General features: G+C 41.5%; 1 protein-coding gene across 5 annotated transcripts in view; it reads left to right on the top strand.

The window, feature by feature from the left end:
* Nucleotides 1-25,996, top strand: part of SSBP2 (single stranded DNA binding protein 2) — a 135,442-nt gene extending 109,446 nt beyond the window's left edge. For 4 of the 5 annotated variants that reach the window (XM_059492921.1, XM_059492920.1, XM_059492919.1 and 1 more), the window contains 8 exons: nt 2,220-2,268; nt 3,263-3,298; nt 4,970-5,024; nt 6,557-6,627; nt 7,364-7,442; nt 8,579-8,607; nt 11,403-11,501; nt 13,809-25,996. In XM_059492921.1, coding sequence (XP_059348904.1) covers nt 2,220-2,268; nt 3,263-3,298; nt 4,970-5,024; nt 6,557-6,627; nt 7,364-7,442; nt 8,579-8,607; nt 11,403-11,501; nt 13,809-13,838 — 448 coding nt within the window. In that variant the 3' untranslated portion in view covers nt 13,839-25,996. The remainder of the gene's footprint in view (nt 1-2,219; nt 2,269-3,262; nt 3,299-4,969; nt 5,025-6,556; nt 6,628-7,363; nt 7,443-8,578; nt 8,608-11,402; nt 11,502-13,808) is intronic. The other variant, XM_059492922.1, reaches the window with a different exon arrangement.
* Nucleotides 25,997-26,594: the final 598 nt, after the last annotated feature.

Here is a 26,594-nt window from a genome sequence, read left to right as displayed (position 1 = left end):
ATCAGAGTCCTGTTGGGCACAGCTGATGCCCAGCCCATCTTCTTCCACACAATAACTTCATTTTGGGCTCTAAGTTTTTCAGTTGGAACTTGGCACAGCCGTTTTTAGGAAGACTTCATGTCTCTGCCAGTTCTTGGAAGAAAAAGGCAGATTTCAGGGAGCCTCAGTGTTGCATTTCACTGGTGGTTTTTAACACCCTGTGTGACCTGCAGTGCTGTCTCAAGCGCTAAGAATATCTCGGTCATGCCTCAGATTTAAAAAAAATAAAAGAAAAAGGTGTGATTTTGTCTTTTAACTTCAATTCACAAAGTTGAGTCTAGATGTTTCATTTCCTGATGGAATATATTTGCCTCTTGGGAAACTGAAATTTCAGACTTTCATTTTTTTAAGCCAGGATTGACACTTACAGGATAAACTCTAAAAAAATTACAGAAGAAAAAATGGTCATAGCCACAGAGACCTTGTGAAGTATTTTGGAATTGGTGCTTGTATGGTTATGTTTTATGACCTTGTTGGTGCTTCCAGAATAAACATTTAGTAAAAGACAAAAGACCTGCTTGCGTGGAATTAAAAAAAAATTAAAAATTGCAGTTTGGGAGTTTTAATGTGTGTTTTATAAGCATTTGGCTCCACAAAATCCGTGTGGCTTTCCAGCAGAATCTGCTGCAGTGATTTCTAAGTGTGTATTTAAAGCTGTGCAATAAATCTGAAAATTCCAACACCTTTTTAGAGGAAAGGTGAGTTCCCATGTCTCAGTGTAATTTCTGAGTTTCCATATTCCTGTGGCTTAACCCAGTTTTGTCTCTGAGTCAGTACATGTCACAGAAATGAGTGCAAGGGTTTGGGGTTAAAACAGACTTTAAACGTTGTTACAAATAGTCCTGATTTTTCTGAAAGAGAGGATCCAATAAACCACTAGTAAATTAAGAAAAAGAACAGCAAGACCCAAAAAAAACCCATTTTAATATTTCACTATGTGATCATCAGCAGAGGAGAAATTGCAGAATATTTGACCTGAGGAGCATTTTCCCTCTCAGTCTTTCTTTGAATGATGCAGAAAAGACCATTCCAACATTCTTGATTTCTATCATTCCAACAATAAAGGCAGTGGAAATAAATAAATTTTCTGTTGATTTCTTCTTTGAGATTGTTCCTTTATAGTTTCATCAACAATGTAATAAATAAGATTCAATATTAAATCCCTCAGGCAATGTATGCACTCAATAGCTTTTATTTCTGCAGGACTTAGGGAACTTTCAGAACTCATTAATGAAGGGTGATTCTTTCTGTCTGTTCCAGTCTCTCTGCCATGCCTGGCGAGCTGCAGTGGTTAATGTTGCTTTTCTCCAGCTAATGAGGCCAAAAGGCCGTTGAAAATGTGAAAGTTTTGTCATCTGCTCTGCCTCTCTGTTGCCAGGGCCTTCAGAAAGTGATTCAGCCCTGTTTGTAAATGAGCAGGAGCTCTTGGTACTCCCAGAGATAATGATGGATTTGAGACATTGTGACTGTGAGCATGGACATTTTGCCTCTGGTGTGTCTGAGTCCCATCTGCGTTGTTAAGAGATGAAGCCTCACCCCCAGAATATTTTTCTGGGTTTAGCTGAGGGTGAGAAACCTAAAATAACAGCAAAAGTTGTGAGAAAAACCCTCTGAGGGTTTTCTGGATGTAATACATGACATTTATATCATGGCTGCTGCTGTTGTCATCATGGTCACCATCATCATGGTCACCATCATCATCCTCATCACCACACAGGGATCATAGCAACCTGTAGGGTTTGTATGGCTTGTTCTTCTACAAATTAGGTGTTCCCCAAACATTTATTAGCTAATTGCACAAGTTTTGCTAATGAAACCTGACAATACTGCAGTATTGTAGATCCACAGTAAATGAATCCATCCTCAGTGCTTCAGGCATGTGCTTAATCTTGTGAGCAAGATCACTGGTTTTATGACTGAACATTTATTTATTTTATGACTGGAATTTATTTTCAGAGTAGTAAATAAATCAATCAACTCAGCAAACAACTGAATAGCAGTGCCACAACAAAAATTCTGCTCTTGCATTTTAACTTAGTGTAGTTATGGTTTGTAAACACACTTGAGCTTGACAAAAAGCCATTTCCTTCCTCTGGAAACAGATTATTCAGAGGTTTTACCCCAGAGCTGGTCAGAGGATGAGGGTGGTTCTGTGTCTCATCATTCTTCTTCTGTTTCAGGGGCCCTGGGGGTGGTAGACCTTGGCCAAACCCAACCAATGCCAATTCTGTAAGTAAATATTACAAAGATATTTGACATCTCTTGTGTTTAGGGAAGTATCTTCATGCCAGGCCCAGCCCTGCTGTAACATCAAGGTTGTCCTGGCATCCTACACGAACAGGACATTTCTGGTATTTCTCCAGAAGGCAGAAATTCTTCATTTTCATTCAGGGATCATATATCATTAGTTTAAAAGTGTCCATTTTGGCACTTGTGGATGGATAAGGTGGGTCTGGCTTGCCCTGCTAAAGAGTTCTTCCCGGTTTTCTCAATTTTGGCTTTTTAATTCTATTAGTGAAATTCTTCTATTTTCTTTTGCATAAACTGAATTAAAAGTTACATTTTTTAGCTGCTAGTTAAAGTCTTTTCAGTGCCTGAAATCAATTGGCAAGTTCAGTAATAGATTTATTTGTAACAGTAGTTTGGCTGACAAGTTGTCTGTAGAGAAATTTGTGTTTGTCAGTGCACTTGTTGCTCCCACAACAGCACTGGCCTGTGTTCCTTTGGGGAGAATAACAGCAAAGAAGAAAACAAGATTATTCACAGGATTTCTCCAGGACAGTGTCCTTCAGAAAACCTAAATTAAAAATGGGAATAAATACCAGTATCTTCTACGGTGAAAGATGTGGTAGCTTCTTTGCCTTTTGTGGTCAAGATTGTATTGAAAATTAGGTATCTCTCAAGAACATTGAAATTCAGTTTGTGCTTGGCTGACGGAAGTCCTGCTGACTGAAATACAAGTATGTGCTGCCTGAGTCCATGCACCTTGTAAACTACATTGCCTTAGTAATCTTATACCTTAACATTCTAATACTTCATTGGTTTTTAGTCAATTTTTTGAAATTGCTGAAAAGAAGTGTGTATTTTGACAGCAGAAGCGTTTCCCCATGATTTTAGCTGTGTCCTTAGTCACTCTAATTGAATCAGCTCTCACCTGCAGCTGCAGGAGCCCATGCCAGCACAGAGGGACCCAAAATCACTGTTTTTTCTGTTGATGTTACAGATACCTTATTCCTCAGCCTCTCCTGGGAACTACGTGGTGAGTGCCTTTGTGTGTGTTTGTTGGACATGACACCTCCTTGGGGCAGAGAAACAGCAGCCCAGATGTTGAGGGGAGCCCCGTGTGCTGGCTGAACATCTGGCCTGCGCCGAGGTTTCCCAGCCCCTCTGGTGCAGATGTGGGTGCTCAGCAGCAGAATCGTTGTCAGCCTGCTCCCAATTGCCCTAGTGCTGCTTCACTCCAGAAAAAACCTCATGCCATGTATTGTCTACAGTAAGGAGGGACAAAACCCCCTGGCTTTCTCAGAAAAACCATGTTGTGGGAGAGTTTTTGAACTTCTGCAGGAAAAAGGTGTCAGTGTGTAATGCTGGATTTTGTCTCTGTGAGCAGAGATTAACTTTGTTATTTTAGACTCCCTACTGTTGTTGTTGTTGCACTCAGGTTCTCTGGATGGCTGAGGAGCTTTTCCCAGGCAGATCGTTTGCTCTGTTTTTATCCCATGCACATGGCTGGTGTCACAGGGCGAGGAGGGAGAATTATATCATTAAAAGCAGTTCATTTTGTCATTTCTTAAAAAAATTAGACGGGAGAAAAGTTATGATTCTTGCAAGTGTTTGTAACTCTAGGCCTCATTTTGTCGCAGCTTGGTGGAAACAGTCAATATTTGCTGTCTCCAAATCAGTTCTTGCAGTGCAGAACTTCACAGAGCTCTCTCTGCTTGGAGGAGGTTTTGTGGGTTTGCCACATTCCATTGTTGAAGAGTTTAAAGACATTTTGGGAATATTTGACTCCATAGAGAGCAATTTTTTGGGGATGAGGGATGGGCTGGAAAGCTCCTAAAAAAGGTTTTTAGTGAAAAGACTTGTAATCTGGAATTACTCGCTTTGAGAACTTAATAAGATTAATCTACATATAATATATTAATATATACTGGTATAAAAACTTATCCACTAATATAGACATATATATAATATGTATAAATATACAAATATATACTTTTTATACATTAAAAATATTATATTCTCAGAGTGAAAATAGTTGATAACAAAAAACTCTCTAAGAGAGGAAAAAACACAAACAAAGTAAGAACAAATTTAAAATGAGATGAAAAAGTTAATGAGGACAAGTAACTTCTCTCATAAATGGTCAGTTAGTTGTTCCTACATCTTTTTATCTGATGTTTAAAAACATGCAGCTAGAGCCCTTAAAAAAATCAAGTAAGTGAGCTTAGTGCACAGGTATATGGAGAGCCTGTGATGCCTCGGGAGTCATATGGGTTTGGATAAAATGTGGCTACAAATCCATGGGTAGAAGTTTATAGGTAAAAAATATATGGACAGGTATCCTGTAAGCAGACAGAATACCCAGACCTTTGTAATCAGTGCCACTGAAAAGATATCCCTGTGTGAACAGAGTATCTGCTGTTTTAAATGATAACAAAAGAGGTAGAGTACAGTAACGTCCATATGGCAATGAAAATTATAATTATTTCTAGCAGTTATGTATGTTTTATTAGAGAAAGTCAATATTTATTTGTGTAACAGCCAGAGCATTTTTTGTTTCTTAGTCTTGATCAGATTTGTGACATGGAAGAACCCAAAACTTTAAAAAATAAATGTTCCTTGATATGGCGGGGGGGGTTTGTGTGTCTGTTTTAGGTTTTTTCTGACCTTTTAATTCATGCTAACTGACAGCTTTTACTCTCCCCAGGGTCCTCCAGGCGGTGGAGGGCCACCAGGAACACCCATCATGCCTAGTCCTGCAGGTACTGAAATACACCTGGAAGTAGCAAAATAAAGATTTTAGGAAGTACACTTTTGGGGTTTTTTTAATAATCAAATAACAAAATTCTTGGGTCTATATTTTCTGTATCACGTGGGTTTTTTCCCTACTTGCTACTTGCTAACCTCTCCAGCACAGGAGGGTAGGGAATTTTCCTAACTGGCCATAAAAACTCACTGCACCAGTATATTACTTCATTGAATACAATGCTAGGGATTTAGATACATAAAAATAAAAATGACAACCAAGCCAAATAAAAGCCTTCCAAAAAATGAACAAACCAAAAAGGCAACGTAAGGTAAAGATATTTTGAAGTTCTGTGTTCCAAAGCAGGACAACAGTTAGAAGTTGGCTCCCTGTGGGTTTTGCCAAGGCATTTACTCACCTGTGAGAGCAGCAGCTCAGAGATTCCACAGGCCAACCATCCCTGTGTGTTCTGGCAGGAGCCAGGACAGCAGACAGGTTTTTTCCCAGAACTGGGGGACAGCCAGGGATGTGTGTTGCACAAGATTCTGGTGGGCAAAGAACTTGTTGCCTGCCTCACTGAATACTAAAATTAACTTAATAGGCTGATTTTACTTCAGGCTGAAAAGCTTTCTGTTTCCCCTTTTCCTCAGACAGCGCCATAGAATGTTCTAGTGATATGTAGTGCTCTGTATGTAATGGAATTATTAGCTTGGATTAATGCTTAGAAAATCATCTTGGAAATATTGATTAGTAGACAAAATCCTTGATTTACCTTCCGGTTGTACATGGAATATCATTGGGTGTGGAATGGGTCTGGACGCAGAGTGCTGAGCTCCTTTTATTCTCCATGCAGATACTGATTTTCCAGAGTTGCCAATACTTTTTTTTAAATCACACTGTCCCCTTAGGGATGTATAGAGACTTTTGTCAGGTCATTGTCCTTTCGGTTTTTGTCATTTTGGGGTTTTTCTGCAAGCATTGCACCAGGCTGCACCATGAAGATAGATGAGCTAAAGCCTCCCTCAGGAGTGAAGGGTCTTTGCACAGTGTTCCATTGAAGACTTGGATATATTCAAATTCATATGGCCTTGACAGGGATGAGAGTGAAAAACTGTGACTCTCCGTCTGTGTAAGGAGAAGCTTGTTATCATTTATTACAGATGGAAAACAAATTACAGGAAGTATTGATAAGAAACAAACTCCTGTTCTATGAATAATATTGAAGATGAGTGAAGAAATTTAGAACTCCAGGAAACAGGATTTTAGGAATTCAATAGTTAGAGATTCTTGGTGATTTCTAAGCCTTTTAACAGTCATGCATAAAGCTAGAGCCCAGTAGTTGTCACCTGGGGACCATGGCAATTATTTCTTTTCATAGGCCTGTTGTGTGGCAGCAGTGGATAGAAAGAGAATAAAACCTGCCTTTAAATTGCCACTGTGTATAGCATTGAGGCACACTAATAATATGAACAAAATGACAGGAAATGTATGAGTGAGTAATTTGATTGAAAAGTGTATTTTAGCAGTTAAAATAATCTCTTATTACAGATTCAACCAACTCTGGAGACAACATGTACACTTTAATGAACGCTGTGCCACCTGGGCCCAACAGACCTAATGTAAATATGAATTTTCTTACATCTTTCTTTCAGTAGTGCAGCCTGTTGTTTATCCAAACACTGTATTTCCAGCAGCTATCATTATTGCTAAGCTTTTCGTTTTTGTGGGTGGCCCTTCAGTTATGGGCCTCTGGGAAAAAGAAACCTGCCTGTAGAACTTAGAAGTAAATATATGTAGATATGCTAAGTCATTATGCAGTAAATTGCAGATTGTTTGGCTATAATGGTAGTACCTTTTAAATGTGTGAAGAGCTAAATTTAGGATTAATTATGTAATTGGATAGAAACTGCTCAAGTTGTGAAGGTGATGAGGAGCTTTCACAACTTAGGATAGGTCTGGAGGGGTTTGAGAGCCGTTAATGAATCACTGATGGATTTTAGGGAGTTATAAAAGTTCCCTATAACTCCAGTGGGGATGAGGCTGAGTTGCCAGCAGCAGTCTGAAAAGCCGTACAAAACCAAAGCTGAAGTAAATAATAAATTATGACTCTATTGGATTCCAGCTTACAGAGATGACAGTCTCCAAAAATCATGCAATTGACCCCAAAACAAGCTGGTTTTCAGTCTTGACAAGACACCTTCTCATAAAGGTCTGAATGGGACTCGGGAGTCTCTTCTCATTCGGCGCTCAGGATTTGTCGTTCCATTTTCCCTCCCTTCTCCTGAGGAGTATTTTCTCTTGATTAGGCTGTGTGATAAATAGCTGTGCAGTCAGTAACGCCTGCTCCTTTTGTAGTTTCCACTGGGGCCAGGCTCGGACGGACCCATGAGCGGACTGGGTGCCATGGACTCACACCATATGAACGGATCCTTAGGTAACAGTGACAGTAAATGCTGAATTCCCAGTGCCCCTGCTGCTCTCTGGGACCAATCCTTGGAGTTCTGTGGAAGACACGTTGTTAAAATGTACGGGGAAAACTCTGTGTCCATCAGTGAGATGAAGGGAGTGATTTGAAGAGGCTGTGGCAATGAAAAAAGAAGTAATTGAAGCTCAGTGAGCAGACTTGTTGTGGACAATAACCATTCAGCATGGCCTCTGTCTCCTGAAGAGAGTTCCTTTTTTTGTTTTAGGAAACATGTCCCTGACATTTTGGATTGCTTTATATAGGGACACTTTTGCAGCCTTTCTTTACCTATTACAATCCTAAAATGGGTAGTTGGTTTAACTAGTAATGATGCAAAATTGCATTCAAGTCAATGAAAAACTGTGTGAGGCTGCCACACCTTTTCCTGTCACTTTCTGCAAGCTGGGAATTTTCTCTTCTCAGCTAAAATGAAAAATTCAATTGCAAGTTATGGGAGGATTTTACATGTACCTAGCACATAGTTTATCCTTTTGGTCTATGACAAAATAACTCCTGATAACATCTATGTATCTGGAGTTTTTGGAGAGAGACATCATGTTCCTTCTCAGCCCTAGTTTACCTGGCTGTCTGAAGGAGCTGTTTCAGTCTTCTCCCACAGCTCCATTTCTGATGGTTTTGCTGTGATCTCTTCTAGTTTTGTTCTCAGTACTCTTCCAGAATTTGTCTTCCCTGAAAATACATGTCTTTTGCTGCTAAAAAACGCTTTTCTTTGTTCATGCATCCTAAAATTGCATTTCCTCTATTCTCTGCTTTACCTGAGGTGAGGGCTACAGCATGTGAAAAAAGCCCTCAGTTTTCAATTGTCTTGCACTCACTATATTTAATTTCATTTGGTTTCCATTACTGTGCTCGTCAGGATCATCTGTTTTCTCCTAAGAGATATTCACTACATGTAGTGCAGCAACAGTTGATGGAGCCTCAGACTAATTGAGTGGATTATTCTGTACCAAATGTAAACTTTTACTAAGTTGGTTATTTTGTAAAATGTTGATGTAGCACTATGTATTTTCTGTGGGAAAAAAAAAATAATTATTGGATTAGCTTCAGCTCAAAATTTACTGAGCAATTGTCTGTTTTAATTTCAGGCTCAGGAGACATGGACAGTATTTCCAAAGTGAGTATCTAATCCAATATCTGGAATTTTTAGAGTGTTTCACTCTAAACTCATCTCCTTTGTCTCCGTTATGAATCCTTTCCTTATACACATTTATTATATCATATCTATATTATATATAATTACCTCCAGTTCATAATCTGACCGAGCTTGTTGTAGTCTTTGGTGCTCTTAAAATAAATGAAACCAGTTCTAATAATCAGTTCTAGTCAAATGTAAATTTGGGACAATCTCCCTAGGGTGTTGCAGGATTGGGTTTGTCACCTCTCTAAGATAATGTTAATATCTTAATCCTCAGGATAAACTTCCAAAAACTAGATTGAGAAGTACTTTCAGCAGAAGCACTGTTTTGGTGCCACAATCATTACATAGCTGGAAAAGGATGTGAGTTTCATCTGCAGGGATTTTGCATCTACAAAAATAATACTTGAATATGTTGCTTCTGTAAAAATAAAACTTCTGTGGATGTGATCATCATTAACTTAGGAATTAATGAGCTGATGTAGTATTGGTAAAGGGGCATAAATAAAGAGGACCCTGTGTTCTGAAATTTTATAACATTTTCAGACCCTTCATGATGTGAAGTGATGGATGGAAAAGACCACATTGCCTCAGCTGTGCTGTGCTGGGCTGTGCAGTGAGGGATTCAATAGAAACCTCCAGTGGGATGACCAGCATGCAGCACATTTTTATCAAAGTCTGTGGTTTTTCTTCACTATCTTACTGCAAACTGCAGCATTTTTAAGGGGAAAAAATCCAAAACATTTCCATTCCCATGGGATAATTTTTAAAGCCTGTATTCCCCTTTTAGTTGGTCAGTATGTGCTGGTACAGGTATCAGCAGCTCTGAAAACTTGGATCCTAAACAATTTACCTAAAAGTCTCATAATATGTTAGCCTGCATGAATAACTCATGGAAATAAGTTTTGATCTATGTGGTTTTGAAATAGGTAAAATAAAAGTGTTAATTTTGCCTGTAAAACAGCTGTCCATAGAAAATGGATCTAGTCCTGGCAGAATCAGTACAGCTCACAGAATTCATAGCTTTCTAGAGAAGATTTTGACTACATTAGCCGAATGGCAGAGCATAAAGTTTTTTATGAACTAAGCTCAGACAAGGGCAGTCAATGAACTGAAATTATGCATGTTAAATAAAAATTACCAAGCTGCATTTATTGCAATGCCCATGGAATTTGTGCAGGCACCACGGGCACCCTTGCTTTGGAAAATCCCAGTTGGAGCTATAGTGCTGGACCCCAAGTGGCCACAAAAGCAGCCTGGGGCAGTCACTGAAATGGGATTTTTTCAGGAATTTGGCCCTTTGGGGCTGGAGTGCTGCAGCAATGGCATAATGCCAAAGCTTAGTTCTACACAGAGCAACATGAAATAGGGGGAAATCCCCCGGGAACAAGCCAAAGTGCAGGAGCATCATATAAAATAAATGAGAAGGTGTGCATATTCCTGGACGTCAAGGCCAGTGGCAGGGCTGTGACTGTGCAGCCTGACCTCCTGTGTAACCCAGGCTCTGGGCTGCCCTCAATCAATGCTGCTCACAAGGGCACAGCAGCAGGGGCAGAGCCACGGCAGCGGGTGCAGCCTTCTCTGAGCTGTGGCTCCCTGGATATCTGGTGTGCTGGCTTCACTGCAGAGCAGGCTTGATTGACAGATGTCAGCTGATGTCAGAATTGTTATTGTTACTGATGTCAATAACCTCGTCAGGCTTCAGCTGTCTCTGATGGACGTGTTGTCCAGTGGCCTGAGGATCACAGCTGTGGAAGCAGTGAATTAGACTGAAGAAAGCAGAAGGGCTAAGGCAGGGCTTTGACCCAGCTCCCTGCGCTGCATTTCAGGTGCTGGTAAAGAATTTCTGCTTGTAGGTCATGTATGTAATTAGTTTGGTGTTTATATTTATATTGCATTCCAGTTTTCTGAATTAAAAAAAAAACATCCAAGGAAAGAACTGTGATAGATGTAAGGATTTCATTATGAGGTCCATGGTTTCACTGCTTCTTTTCCCTGACTACTCTTTTTCCATCATGAGTCCTCTGAGTAGGAGATGTAGCAGTGATGGAAGGAGGATTGCCCGTGGTCCAGGCGTGGCAGGGGGCTGCAAAGCAGCTTTGTAAGAGCACCTGACTGATGGTAGTGTGTAAAATAGCCATGTGTGAGCTGTTGATGCACAGTAATTTCTGTGGCAATTACCTTGTTTCAGCCGTTCTGCTTCTGAAGTTGCAGAGGTCTCTGTGCACTTCTGTAAGGAAAAGAGTAACAATTAATTTTTGGAAGGCTTTAGATTGTTAGTATTTCGGTGAATTGTGACGATGAAGAGCAGCCCTCAGTCCGCAAAGGTCCGTGCAGACCTGATCCATCCTGCCTTTAAGTACATCTTTTGTCTGTCTTTAAGTACATACCCATAAGTCACAGGTGTCAGGGCTCACAGATGTGGCTGCATTCAACCACACGATTGAATGTGGTGACAGAACTTCCTCACATCCCTGCTGCAGCCTTTTACAGCTTTTCTTGACTTCAGCAGAAGCAGATGCTGGCTGTAGCCTGAAAATGAGGCACAGGTAAATAATCCTTGCTTCAGGGAAGAGAACATTACTTAACAGACTAAAATTAGTGACTGAATCATGCAGAACCCTGCTGGGGCTGATTTCTCATCCTTGAGAGGCCCAGGGCACCTGAGTGCACCAAGTTCTGTGTGGAGCATGCCCTGGGCTCACCTGGTGAGGCTGCAAATGAACCTGAAGCAGCGCTGAATCTGTATTTTGTAATCTTTTCTTTTTTAACAGAACTCTCCCAGTAATATGAGCATGAGCAACCAGCCTGGCACTCCCAGGGATGACAGTGAGATGGGTGGAAACTTCCTAAACCCTTTTCAGAGCGAGAGTGTAAGTATCCCATTACCTGGCTTGTTGGATTGCAGAGGTGAACATGTGTCTGTGGTCTTTTGTTTAGAAAAAGAACCTTTACAAGTTTTGTAGTGTGCTTGTAGTGCAGCACTGTGGTCTTGCATGTTTTTTAATAGTTTCTGAAAGTACAGCATTGATTTGAATAAAAAATGCTGTGCAAAAGAGAGCTGAAACTGGAATAGGTGGGAGGCATAGGTTTACTGCAGAAACTCTCGGGGCCACGAGGTCAGTGAAAAAGCAGGATTTACACTGAAGTATGTGATGAGAGCACCAGCAGATTGCATGTTGCAGTGTGCTGTTACACCCATAAAAGGCAGAGGTTCCACTAGTGTTCATTCCGGGGGAAATGATGTTGTTTTTTTTTAATATATGGAACGCTCAAAGCAGCAAAATGTATGTAAACATTTTACAGAGCAAGAGCGCGGTATTGTCATACTCATGTGCCTGAGGCTGGGTTTGTAAATCCACCTCTAGGTCCCTAAATAGGAGTGTACCCTCATTGCCTGTGCCAGTGGTGACGTGCTGCTCAGTAAACAGCTTCTGTTAGATCTCAGCATACTTGAGTTCCATGGCAAATTTCCTGGGAATCTGATTTTGAGGGGTTTTGGGAGGTTTTCTTTTTCAGGTAGGGAAAAGGAAGAGTTTCTGCCACTTAGCTGTTGGTGGGCACACATTCAGGTTGCGTGGAGTGTTGAAGAAAACTGTCATACACAACCTAAAAAGAGCAGAGTTTACTATCTGCCAAAATGGCAGAAAGCACAGAGGCTCCATGAAACATGGTCCCTGCTCCTGGCACTCGTGGCAGCCCTGGGCTCCCAGTCTGGCACGCTCTGCTGTGCTGAGGGCAGCCAGGGTCACTGACACAGGGCCGTGGGAACAAGAGGACAGCAGTGGTGCTCTGGAGAAAATCAGTGTTCTCAGACCCTCCCTGGGCTCTGGGTGTTTTTGTGCTGCCTGCAAGAGCCAGGGACTCAGATTTCTCAAGGTTTTGTTGAGATGTGTGCCTGCAAGGCAGAGTGGCACATGCCAGGGGTGTCCCTGCCTGCTCCCAGGGACTGCAGGCTCTGTAGCATGGATTGCTCCCTCATCCTGGGGGACTGCTTTGCTTTCTGATCCCTGTTTTGCCATTTGGCTGCTCAGAATAGGTGTTACCATGCAGTCCTTTCTCAGGGAGATTTGCTGTTCAGTTCACCAGGAATTTTGGTTAGGGGTAAGTAGCAATTCAGGGCTTACTAACAACTTGAAAGTCCTAAACAACTTGAGAGCATGCTTTCCCAAAGGGATTCTCCAGATACCTTGGCTCAGATACAGGAGATTACTGGAGCAGGTGCTTTGCTTTAAGCCTCAGAGCTGGTAGTCAGACCTCTGTAGTTTACATTACAGGGAAGACTCATCTAAAATACTCATTCTATATGCTTGGGCACTTGGAAATGGCCAGCTTGGAACTCAAGACTTGACGGGATATGTAGGGCACATGTGGTTTTGCAGCGGCAAATTTACCTTTCCTTTTCTTCTGTCAATTTTCAAATTGCTAATCTTCTTGCATTTTAACATTTTCCTCTGCTTAGAGGATGTTAGACCAAATTAACTGCTTTTGCAGTCCACAGTTTTCAATTGAAAAGCAAATTAGGTGTATGGATGTGCATTTCTTCTGGGCACTGTGGTGTCCCATTGATTACTTTAATGAAGCACCGCTAACCTGAGGGTAGCTGTAGCTTGGGTAAAGGCTGCAGTTCAGTTTGTGTCACTACAGTCGTGAGGTGTGGGGATTGGATTTTTGGTTCACATAAAGGAGAATGACCACTGGTGATTCAGCTTGCCCCCTGAAATTGCTAACACGAAATAATACAGACCAAAAGCCTAACTGAATCACAGTCGTACGTATCTTTGTTCCTTTCTTCCCCGAAAGTAATCAGAACCTCCCCAGAATCTTGTGTGGTTCAGCTGGCCACGGATGCAGGCAGTCCATTTCAGAGCAGGCACCTGCCCAGGTAAATTCCCCGGTAGCCAGCAGTGGGCAGGACGGGGAGAGGAAAGCCTCAGTGAGGTATTGGCTCATCACAGCACCCAGGTAACAGCAGAACAGCCCTGAGGGGCACTGCCTTTCAGCAGTGGCTGTCTTGTGGCATGAGAGAAGCTCAGCAGAAGTTCTGAGGCACAAACTGAACTGCAGCCCCAGGAGAGGCTGCGGCACAGATTCAGGAGGGCGCTCCCGGAGCTCTGAACCCATTGCTGCCTGGGGGTGGGGGCAGAATGTTTGTTAAATTGTGGATTGCTCTTTTTCAGTACTCCCCTAGCATGACAATGAGCGTGTGACCCGTTCACAAGTGTCGCCATGAAGACCGCAGTGAGTTGGCCCTCCCCAGAGAGCTACTGCAGAAGAAAATTATTCGTCCCAGTGTCCAGTTTAACTAAAGGATCTCAGACACAATCAGACCCACCTGTTTGTTTTTTTTTTCTCCTACCATCTCCCCTGTTTTGTCAAGAAAGTGGGTCCCAAACCCGCTTGAGACAACTGTAAGGAGTGGCATGAGAGAAGTGCCCGAGGTGGAGCTGCCAGCGCCTGTCTGTGTGTGTACATGTGTGGGTCAGCGTGGGGTGTGTGTGTGTGACATCCAAACACACACACACACACAGACCCCAGGACGCTGTCAAATAGGATCACATGACATCTTACGTAGAAATCAGAAGTAGGGACTTTTATTCCATTTCTTTTTTTTTTTTTTCACGTTTACATTTTAATTGTTAAAATTTGCTTTCCCTCTCCCATCCTGAACTGTTTTATGTTGCATATATCACTGCTTTGTAAGTTATTTTTTAAGTTGAACTCAAAGGATAAATTCTTTTGATTTTGTTAGTGTCTGCCATTATGGACAGGAATAAAATTGCTCATACGAGCTTTCATTACCTTGTGTTTGATACCAGCTACCCTGTGAATCACAAATTGTACTGTCTCAAGAAATAGAAGAAAGCTCATCTTAATTTTTTGGAGAAATTTAATAACTTCCACCTAGTTTGGGGATTTCTTTTGATACTTTGCCTTTAAGAGAAAAAAAAGCACTGAAGGTTATTTTTCTTCTTTAATTGAAGCCTAATATCTGCAATATCTATTTTAAATGGAAGCCTGAATTTGATACAAGCTTCTCAGTTTATATAGAGTACTATAAGGTTACTGTAAGTGAGCTCCAATTGCTATAGAATCTAGCAATAAAGTGTCAGGGCTTCTCCTGCCCTTGGAATTGAGTTTTCTATTTAGCATGGTCTTCTGTAGGGGTGGTAGTTAGTGGAAATACAGTAGAGTCCTTATCACCAAAGCATTTTCCAACAACCTGCAATTATGTTTCCCATTTTCAGCGATTCTCAAACATATATGAGCAATCTGTGTTCCTGATTATAAACAGTATTTCCCAAGCCCATGTAGAAAATCAGGTCACCCTGCTGCTTGGGTGTGTGTTTTCTGCCATATCTGCCAGGATTAATTCCCACAACACTTTCCAGTCAGCAGCCTTTTTTTTTTTTTTTTTCTTTGAGCCAAAATGCCACAGTAAACTTTTTATGACTACTAGCCTTGTTGTGAGGGTGTTACCTTTTGCCATGAATAGAAAGGAGCAAAGGTCTGGGTCCTTTTAGAGGGGGAACACACAGTTAGGTATGAAAGCTGGGGCCAGAATGCAGAAAAAGGCCTAAAGGAAACGCTTCTGGAAGCATTCCCATTTCAGAGGCAGAGCTCTGAAACCAAGACTGTGGTACTTTTACTTAGTTCCTGATGATTTTCAGCTCCCCCAGGAAAACAAAGGTTTTCGGTTTGTAGTGATACAAAAGCTGATGATCAGCAATGCAGGCACAAAGTGGCTCGGCAGAAATTTGTGCCACAGACAAACAGCAAATTCCTCTCTTTGGACTTTAATCCACAGGAGCCACTTGCAGAGCAGGAGCAGTTCTGGGATGTGGTATATCCATGTGCAAGGGGATTTTCTTTCATGAGCTTGTGATAAAGGAATACCACCCATATGTGATGGGCTTGTGATGGTAGCTGGATGTGTAAGGAATTCTACAATCTCCTAACTAGTTTTTATTTCCATATATTATACATATATGACATATGGAAATAAAAAGGTTTAACATGTTACTCTCCTGTTAGGGTTACTCAAAGATGAAAGTCTCAGAGGATCACAATTACATTGAAGTATCAAAGATTTTGTTAGCGTTACTTTTTAGTAAGAACTACTTGATTAGATGTAAACATGACCTGGATAGTCCTTATATGGTTTTGTAGGCTGTATTCTTTTTGATTATGAAGGTCACATTCATTTGCTTCTCTTTGGAAAGCACTTTGTTGCTGTCCCCAAAGATGCCTGCAGACCCTGCTATTGGCTCGAATCACAAACACAAAATCAAGTGTAATTTCTTCAGACCCTTTGCTGTTGTCACTGACACCACTGGTGTGTCCCCATTGCACCCAGAGCCCAGGTGCCCTTGCAGCCTTGGTTGGCCACCTGTATTATCTGTGGTCGCCCTCCAGGCACCCAAGGGCTCCTTCTGGCCCAGTCTGTCAGACGGTGTCACTGCTGCTGGGCCAAGGTAGATGGGAGCAGTGCATCGAGTGCCAAAGGCCATTCCCAGGTCAGTGAGCTGCTGGGCACCTGGGAAGGATGAAGTCTGGCCTTTAAACCTGTGCATGGAACTGCTGACACAGATTGATATCAATATTAAAACATGTTATCCTCACTTTGATACAGGAGCACAATGTCCTTTCAGCACACGATGGATTCACTGTGTCCTGCATTTCTCACACCCACGCAGCCCCACGGGCAGCAGCTGGTGCCACTAATGCTTTGTCCAGGGCTTTACCAGGCTCCAGGAGAGGCCAGGTTCTGCAGCTGAACCATTAGAAAACAATCCTTTGTGCTAATTACTCAAATTCTAAATTACACCTTTGCATCATTTCTTCCTTAATATGCATAGGGCTTTTTGCTTGTCCATTTCTCTTTCCTTTGCTTACAAATCCTTGTAGGATTGTCATGGTACCTGGAGTATCAATATGGGAGGAAAGACTATTCCCAAGCACTCAGTGTTTGCTCCCTCTTCAATTTTTTACATTGCTCCAGATACGAGGAGCAATGTAACTGCTGTTTGGTTCTGTCCTTTTGCAACAGCACTGCTGATAATGTCAGAACTTGTCCAGCTCTGCTAGGAATTTTATTTTAAATGGTGCAGGGTAGATCTTCTGACACTGGCTTTTTAGATGGATCTTGCTCTTTAGTATAGAAGTAAATAGAAGGTGATTCTGTAAATGGGTATTTCAGGCGGAGTTGAAGGAAGCCTTCTTAAAACCAGAAGTGATTACATCTTCGAGTAGCAGAAACGGAGAGTGAGGGATCTGTATGCTGTGAGAACTCTTGCAAATACTCCAGCTTTGTAGAAATCACCTGAAACTGGATTCACCTGTGAACTTCACAGTGAAACCAGGGTCTCACCTGCTGCTCCAGCCTATGGAAAGGAGTGATCAGATGCAGATGTATTTCCATGTCACCAGGATTTTATTGCCATGTCTCAGAGCTGGGTTTGAGGCAAGGAAGGAGTTTAGCTGTCTGAATCAGAGGTAAAGCACGTGGCCTGGTGTGCCTTAACAAAGTCCCTGGATATTTGCATGCAGGGATTACATTATTTTCTTAACTACCTGAGAATGAGGAAAAACTGCAGTTTGGAACTTGCACTTCCAACCCCCAGAAATTCCATTTTTTATTTGGAAGTCCTCTGGTTGCAGAGCCGTAGCCACCCAATATGTCACATATTCAGAGACAGAAACAACTTTCAGGCTTTCAGCCTGTTCCTCACAGTGGAGGATTAAATGTTCCATGTCCCAGGACATCCAGCTGTTCCTTTCCCTTCCAACAGGAATACCCAATGAGAAATACATAGGCTAATCATTTCTTTTAAATAATTCCACTTGGGAAGAAGTGGAATAGAACCTTGCTTCTTTAAGGACGCATCAAAGGACAGCTTCTTGACCTGCCTAAAAGCAGTTGAATTTTCCTCTGTTCTGTGGCAATACCGCATGTGCAAATGATTTGGAATTAGATTTAATGAGGGACCAGCTGTTACAATATTTAGTGTTGATCACTTTATTCAAAAATGACTTGTCAGCTGATACATGTTACACAGGGTCCTGTTTCTGTATCAGTTGTTTCTTAAGTGCTCTCCCCTGTCCCCAGTCAGCTCTCATCCACTGCTCTTGCCATGGCTAAGTATGGACTGGATTCTTCAGTATTTCACCCTACACATTTGCATTTCGAGAATGTAAAATATACCTTAATGATGTAAAACGTACAGGTAAATTTATTTTTCTTTAATTCACCATAAGTGGTGATAGAACTGTGGGTGCTGTCACAGACACACTTGGGTTTGATCAGGCCTTAAGGATGGGAATACTGACAAAGCACATCTTTCAAATGAACCCCTATAAACTACTTCAACACTGTTATCTCACAGTGAGGATCCAGTTCATGATTTAGTGATTCAAAATAATGCTAGAAATTCAGAAATAAATTAGTTAGGTTTAAATTTTGCTGGTTGCTGCTCTTTCTACTTTTCAGATATTGGCACAGTTCTGTAGACTGCTGCTTGTGCCAGTTCTGCTGAAACGTTGATGAAACCATTCACATAAGGTCATTTTTTGGGTAGGATTTCACCCTAGTCTGGGTCAAATATATAACTTACCTGTGGTGTAACATTATTTGGCAGATGTAAAAACCGAGTACATAGAGCAAAATACAGAGGGTCTGTTGAAATTACCAAAATGACGTTTCAACCTGAAAAATGAGAAAAGAGAGTTTAAAATACTGCTTTGAGTGCACTCCTGTATAGCGTCTATATATTGGAAACAAATTACAGTACCAAATCTAGAAAAAATAAACCTCTCATCTACTCAGCACACGAAAATTCTGATCCTGCCAACAGCTTCACCTTGATTTCAAATTGAGCCTGCTCATAGTTAATTTTAACCAGATCTAAGAACAGGTAGTATCCTTCAGGAAATTAAAAAAGTAGGACTGTAGTAATGTAAACCCATGCTTAAACATGGACAGTCTAGAGGTCAAATTAAGTCTTTCCTAAGCAGACATTATTTCACAGATTTTACTAGTGCAGGAGCCTGTTTATGTATCAATAGTACTGACATGCGGAGCAGATTTGGCTTTCTTCTGTTTCTTACTTTATTAGAGCTTTGTTCACTATTCCATGAACTATTTCTGTGAATTTCTTCTTTCATCTTGTTTTCAGTTCTGCAGCCATAGTTTCCCTCCACACAGCCAACAGCTTTGCAGTTTTAGTCCAAACTTCTGTTTGGTTGCTGTTCATTTAAGCTTAAAATGTGTAAGAAAGCCTCTCATGTAATAGGAAAACTTGCCATAAAAATGTATAAAGGTTTTCTTGGGTACATGTTTTCAAATTTAATAAATGCAGTTTTCGGTCATAATTTGAAATGGTCACTTTCTAGCCACTATTTCAGTTTTGTGCGCAAGAGAAATGGAGAGACAAAAAGAAAATCACCTTCTTTTTCTTTCTTTTACTTCAGCATTGTCAATATTTGCTGAAAGACATGGTTCTGGGGAAATCAGATAAAAAAGAGATTTGCTGCCTAGTTGCTATAAATAATACAGCTGGACTTCACGCTGAAAGCTCCTTCCACATCCCCAAAAGCGTACAGCTTGACATCCGAATTGTGAGACCTTGTACAAAGCCGAACTCACCAACAGCGGTTGAATTTGCCTGGTCAGTGTTTCCAGCGTGTCCCGTGGATGATGCAGGGTTCTGTGGTCTCAGAGGAGTGACTGAGTTCGGGCAGGCGTGTTCCCAGGGTCAGGTGGCTCAGGCGTGGGCAGTTATCCACCAGAAACAAGGTGTCTGTTCGCTACCTCGCTGTTCTCTTGAGAACTTGCACAACAATTCTTGTTAGCTTCTGGGGATCCCTTCACCATTTTACAGTGCTGAGACAAGAGGCTGCATTTTGCTAAGAGAAAATTCTGGCAGTTTTAGCATCAGTTTTCATGGGGAAACAGCACAAAACATGGGGATTTGGAAAGGCGGTGTGTTTCCAATAGCCTAGGAAATAGATTGTACAGTCTAGGGGTTTGAGCTATTGCAGAGAAACTGAAATCTTCAGTAATTGCTTTTGATGGGGAAAACTATTGTTGTGGAACAACTGCTCTGACCCCTGAGGAGTCAAATTGTCAACTGGATGAACTGGATATTTTAGGCTTCACTTCTGTTGTTTTATTTGTCATGTTTTACCCTCTCTCACTTGGACTTCCCCAGTAAATGTACTGTGCCAGATCTTTGCAGAAAAATAAGAGCATTTTGCCCAACAAGCATGCAGGAAGTTGTTCTTACCTGTAACTAGAGCCCTGCTGTCAAGAGTTTATTTCATTCATAGAGAGGAATTGAGTATAACACCAGATGAGGCGTGGCAGTGCAGCATCCTGAGAGCTCTCAGTGCTCGAGATGAGGACAGTTAGCATCCCACATACTCACAAATCAGACAAGATGGTTCCTAACAATGATAGAAAATAGCTTGAAAGAAAAGCTCGTTTTTGTCTTGCAGATTGGATGAAAATAAAATTCCAAATAGAGGATATATTTAATTGAGATAGAAATTTACTAAAGCTCTCTGTAACAGAGACACAGAGCACATCCAGAGGTTTAGAGGGAAAGCAAAAGTGGTGTTATTAAATTGTTGTCAATAAACATAACATCCAAAAGCAGGTATAAGCTATTTTCAATTTCATTTTTCTAGGGTTTTTTATTTTTTCTGATTATGTTGTAGTTTTTATTTGATTTGCATTTACATTAATGGATATGGAAGAGAACACAAGTTCCCAAAGTAGGGCTGGAACGAATTAGGGCTAGAATTGGAGACACGGAAGAGTGGCGTGAGTAAAGCTGGAGTTTTCTGTCAGTTATAAATCAAGTGAGTTTTTATATTACTATTTTTCCAGGACAAAAAGCATCCATACAATAAACTTTGGCTCTGTCATGGCTGTGTGAGAAGTGTGAATCCAATTGCTGTGTGTGCTTGGACACCAGTTTTGAGGGGATTTTTTTGGTTTTTTGCAAGTATCCCCTTGGAGTGCATCTGCTTTGTGCATGTTTGGCTAAAACCACAAAAACAAACCACTTTTGTTTATATGGATTGCTGTACACGCATCTGGTTCTGGTGGAAAGAGGATGAAGTTTTGTTAGCTGGTGGGTTAGCATATTTATGTGAATTACTTACAGCATTGGTAAACTACTGTCAACTTTGTTCACATTGCACAAGATACTCTGTGTTGTCTATTGCTGGTGTGATAACCTCGGTGATCCATGCATATCCTGTAAATTCCTGTAGGTTTTGTGTAAGAAATCTTGCCACCACTGCTTGCTACTGTAAATTCTTGTGTTAAAGCAAGAGGTGGCCTTTGACTGTACAGCCATGTGTATTATATACTGCAAAAGTCCTTGTTCTGTCCTCTGAACTCGCTGTCCACATAGAGTTGAAGCTCTGTTAAGCACGCTTAGTGGTTTCAGAATTTATTTCAAACAGCAGATCTATAAGCCATTTGCAGAAATATGAAATGTAATGTAAGAGAATTCAAGCCAGTTCATAGCCTTTTCTGAGAGCTTGGGGTTGTATGGGAGCAGGCAGCTGCAGGTTTTGGGGCAGCCCAGGTGCCTGTGCCTGCGCACCTGAGAGGTGTCACAGCTGTGCAGTGTCCCCTGGCAAAGGGGTGCCCCAGGCACAGCACCTGGGCAGGCTGCTGCCTTACAAAGAGGTGTGAGCCGGTGTGTTTTTCACTCCCCACAAACTGCAGCAGTGCCAGGACAGAAGCCCATCTCTAGGGGCACCTGAGAGGCACAGCGCTGCCCCTGCATTGTGTCCCCGTCCCCACCCACCGTAGGCTTTACTTGAGGTGGTGTTTTAAGGAGATTCGAACTCTCTGTCTGGTTACTGAGAGAGAAAAATAACCTGAATTCTGGGACTCTGCATTCTTTTTTTACAGTATTTTATGATACACAACAAAGACCTGAAAATGTCTGTGTGTTCTTTGCTGGTTTCTGACATCAGAATTTACAGGTCCTGTCTAGTCTGAAAGGCAATGATGGGAAAAGCAAAGAAGCTTGGAAAGTTGAAGGGGATTCTTACTTGGATTACTTTAAATTCTGTGTTTCTCTTGATAGTTTAATTAAATGAGTAGGCTAATCTTTAGAATTAAGGCAGTCTTAACGACTTTGCACCTTCACCCTTTCATGTAAGACTTTGAGGACTTGCAATAAGTGTTCCTCATGCTTACAGTCCAGTTTGTAGATAAATTCCCTGTATTTCTAAGATCAAAAAATATTTCTACAGTTACTTCAGCCCTTTACAACAGGGCAATCCCTGTCCCATAATCTCAAGCATTTGTAGGTGTATTTTAGACAAAGAATGACTTTCAACATCATAAATGAAACTAATGTTGAATATTCCAGTCTCTGGAAGTAAAGGAAACCTCAGTAATTTTGCAAACAAACCAGCAAGAATGAAACTTGTCTATAGAAATACTAATGTAGAAAGTGCATGCAAAACTTGATACTGCCTCTGACCTTAATCGTTACTATTGATACTATTGGGGATCTCACAAATGTGTGTTTCAGAACGCTGTATTTCTCCTGAGTGTGTGCTTCATCCTCATTAGCGACAGCTCCTGCCAAGAGCCAGCCCGTGCCCTAGCCAAGGCGTGGGGATGCAGAACTCCCACAGCACCACGGACACGTGGGCATGTGTGCGTGGTGTGTTAGGATGAGTAACCACTCCGGCTGCAAAGCCCTGCAGACCTTGAGTGTAACTCTGCAGGGCAGCCTCTGGGCTGCCTGGGAGGGCTGCAGTCCCTGTGCAGTCCCAGGCAGCTCCAGGCCGTGCTTTGGGGGATCGTCATGAACTCAAGCCTCACTGCTCAGTGTGTGATGAGCTCCTTGCCAGACTGCGAGCTGCAAAGGCGCGGCTGGTGCGGGTCACTGACCCAAAGCGTGTCTGGCTGGGAGCCTCAGACAGGCCTGTGACAGACTGGATTGTCATGGTGATACTGTGCCACCACATCAGACTTGTTTCCGCTCCATGCTGTGGCCTGATTCATCCTGCCCTAATTTCAGCTGGCTAAAAATTACAGCCTGGGTCTCCTGTGTCAGTCAGAGGAGGGACACGAGTGGAGATGCCTCTGGGAGATTGCATTGTGGCATCATTTGCCCTCACCACTGATGAACGGCTGGAATTAGGTGGGATCAATCCAAGTGTGTACAATTGGCTTCTCACACCTCTACACAAACTTGTATTTATTGGAGCTTGGAATGGGCAAGAGTAATGCAGCTCCTTTGAACCTGAATCCGAGTGTCTTACAGATGACTTTCTGAATTCAATCTCAAGCATGAGATTTCTGCCCTGTAGTGCTATGTTCTTTATTTTTACTTCATTTTTAATGAACAGCTGTAGCTTGAACTTGCAAATTGTTCCAACATTTCTAGAGGATTACCCCTGCCTAGGAAACCTCACCTTTATTTCTCAGAGTGGGCTTCCTTGTTACCTGCACTGATTTTCTTTGAAAGCAACGCAGGGTAGGACCATTGCATAGATCAATCGACACCAGCAATAGCATATGCAGCTTTTAAATTCAGCTGTGAGCTTGTAACAAGGTACTAATGTTCATATTTTCCAGGTGTAGCTAAAGATTCCTTTCCTGACAGCTTTAAGGAATAAATCTAGGAGGTCCTGGTTGAGGATTGTGAGAATACATGCAGTAACAGCAGTTAATGACAGGTTTTGTGAGGGAAATGTGCGATAAGCGTGTTGGGATTTGGTGTGCTGGTTTGGAAATGAGGGAATATCCCGTGTCAGATAGAGCAGATCTGCCGGCAGAGTTACTGTGGGTTAGCAGAGCCTGCTTCCAGCAGGTTCCTCCTCTCGTTCCCCTCAATCCCTTCCCCATTACCTGCGGTACAAAATCCTGACAGCACTTGTGCCCGTTGTTGTGGCGAGCTGAGGAACAGCTCCAGGCTAAAACTCAAATGCTGTAGCTGCACCTTCCACCTTCATCGGGCGTCCACGTTCTCAGAGCTGGGCTGGGACAGCAGTCGCCTCCACAGCTGCCCTGTAATTTCATCACACAAAAGTGGGTGTCACTTTTTATGAGTTTAACAGGAGCAGTATTGATCCATTCACTTCATTTCCAAAGTTGTGAGTCATTTGCTGTTGGAAATGATACAGATCTTGTGTAGCTGCGAAGAGAAAAATTGAGATTTGTTTCTTATGATGAGCTGGTACAATTCCTGCTCTGCTGTTCAATAGTTTTGAGAGCTGAAGTTAACCAAAATGCTACTTTCATGGGTTATCTCAGCCTCAGCTCTGCATGAAAATGGGTATGAAATTCCAGTTGCTGTTCCTGGTTTCTCTGTGAATTCTGAGCCAAAGGTAAAGCAGTGGGAAAGATTGTTGTGGCAGCCACTGACTGACACCTTTTCAGATGCACAAAGCCATTCTGTCTGTCATCTGACGGTGCTCCAGTTTTCTCACTGGGTCACCATGTTGTTGTCAGCCAGTGGAGGAAAGGTAGATGAGCTCACCACCTGGGAAGAGTAGAAATGTAGCAAGTCATGAGCTATGTCCTCCAACAGTCCTTTATTTGTAGAGCTTCACTTTCAATTAACATTTGTACCTTGAGTTATTATTGTACCATTCACTATCTTGAGGTGGTATGAGCAGAAATTTATGAATATATATAATTTACCAGAAATATAGGCTTGTATTGTGCCTTTATAATTCTCTTCAGCTTCAGTATGTATCCGCTAGGAGCAGATGAACTTCCTCCCTCTTTTGGGGTGCTCTTTACTGCAACAGTAGCTGATGGCTTCATTAATATTGGCTCTTTCAGTCTCCTGGGGCTAACATTTCTGTTTTTCTGAGTGAAAATGCCATAGTGCCCTCAGCAGACATAAGCACAATGACATAACACTGCAGTGCATGCTGTCTCTTAGCTTCTCTCTACACGTGCTTGCATGTTGGAAGATCTGAAGAGCTGCTGTGTAAATTGCTACATTATTTACCCAATGCAGGTGGTTTTCCGCATCCCTTTTTTGCTCAAAACTCCCATTAACTCAGAAGTTAGTGATGGCTCAAAGGGGGGTTTTGGAAGCACAAAGGATGCAGGAAGCAACTCTTCAGTAGTTTACAGGCTGCTATAAATGTCTTTTCAGCAACGAAATGTAGCATTTCAGCAGTAACTTCCTAGTGAAAACACTGAGCGTGCTTATCACTTAAGATTGTAAGAAAAAAGTGTCAGACTGTGTAATTGTATCTCATATAATTTTGACACTTAACCAGTTTTATCTACGTGTTCATGCTATACCAACCAACACAGACCTGAAAGGTGACAGCCATGTTTTTGTTACACAAGAAGTCACCGTTTTCCAGAGGTTCTGAGTTTCTGTTTCTTTACCACATTTTCACTGCAGAGGTATTTTTCTATATAGTTACCTGAGGCTTCTTTTCACCAACCAAAAGCGTCTGTAGCCCTCTGCACTGTGAAAGGCAAAGGCCTGTGCAGAGACACAGGCTTCGCACTTGCCCAGCAAATTAGCAGAAATTTCACCCAAGCCATAAAAGCCTCTTATGTTAATCTCTGTTTATGTAATTAAAGCAATTAGGGATAGGAGCTGCAGGAATAATGAGGTCTCTCTATCCTCCATTTACTCTCTCTGTGCTTCATAGGGATTTAAGGGTTCTTGTTTCAAGGCTCAGCTGTGTCTCTTCAAACCAGTGCAGTCTAAGCATCGTGTGAGATGCAGGTTATGGAGACAGCATTGGAGCGTGAAAGATTTACTCCTGGTAGCAAGGAAAAACTCGTGTCCCTGTGGACATGGACACTTGCAAACAAGTCTGATACCGAGCATTAAGACAAACGCGTTCAAGATGGTACCAGTACATCAGACTCTGTTCTACAGTGGGGTTTTTAGCTTTTGTCATTTGTATTTTATTTTGTGAAAAAAGGAGTTGGGGGGATCTCAGATCACATGGGGAATATTAGAAGTATATCACTCAACAATCATTTTATAAAGTCTAACTTCAAAATGCACTATGATTTATTACAAAAGTATATTTTCTTCTGTTTTTCGACATGGTGGTTCCATTTTGTGATAAGTTAAACTCAGCAGTTAATTTGTTGCACTGCCTGGCTGCATGAATTCATCCAGTGTACATACGTACCTGTGCAGCATTACTTTTGGGGTTTGTATTTGAATTTGCAGTATTGATTATTATTTTTGTATTTTACTTTGCCTCTGTTATTGGAATTGTAGTAAACATAATTTATACATATGATTTTACAACTGTTTTGCAACTGAAAAGTCTCCTTTAAATTGTAAAGTTTTATTGATGGATACTCATTAAAATGGTATAAGAATTATATTAACAATTGTTTTGTGTTTTGATGCTCTCTGTATATAAATATATGTCTATTTATCTGTTTAATGGTGCTTGTGTCTTGCAATTTTGGATACATTTTAGAATAAAGTTTCATTTTACAAGAAGTAGTTGTATTTTCACAAGCTGTGTCCCAAAAAAACCCTGCAACCAAACACCTTTTTTCCATAAATAACTAGGGTTATGAAAGAAGCATACAAAAAGCATTTGTAACTTCAGGCAGTCATATATTTGTTTCTGGAACATAGAAGTATGCTGAAAGTATACAGAATGCACAGCTCTATACTGCAGTTGATTTACTGCAGTAGCTGACATCTGTATCTAAAACGTTCCCAAAACTATGCATTTTGGAGCATTTCTTGCTTGCTCTAATGGCTTTACTTTACAGATATATTCACATCCAAGACTGAGCTTGTTGTTTATTAAAAGATGCACAAAAGGTGCTTTCACAAAGGGGCCTTAGGTCCAGTACCTCGGTGATGCCACAGGTGCTGCTGTAGCTGTGCCACACAAAGTGGGAAACCATTATTAGTGACCTACACTAATAATTAACCAACACCAAACCCACCACACTCTTTAGTACCTCAGCC

This window comes from Ammospiza nelsoni, chromosome Z (genome assembly GCF_027579445.1).
Source record: "Ammospiza nelsoni isolate bAmmNel1 chromosome Z, bAmmNel1.pri, whole genome shotgun sequence".
Lineage (NCBI taxonomy): Eukaryota > Metazoa > Chordata > Aves > Passeriformes > Passerellidae > Ammospiza > Ammospiza nelsoni.
The sequence above is the reverse complement of the archived record's forward strand: the minus strand, read 5'-3'. Positions and strand labels throughout refer to the sequence as shown.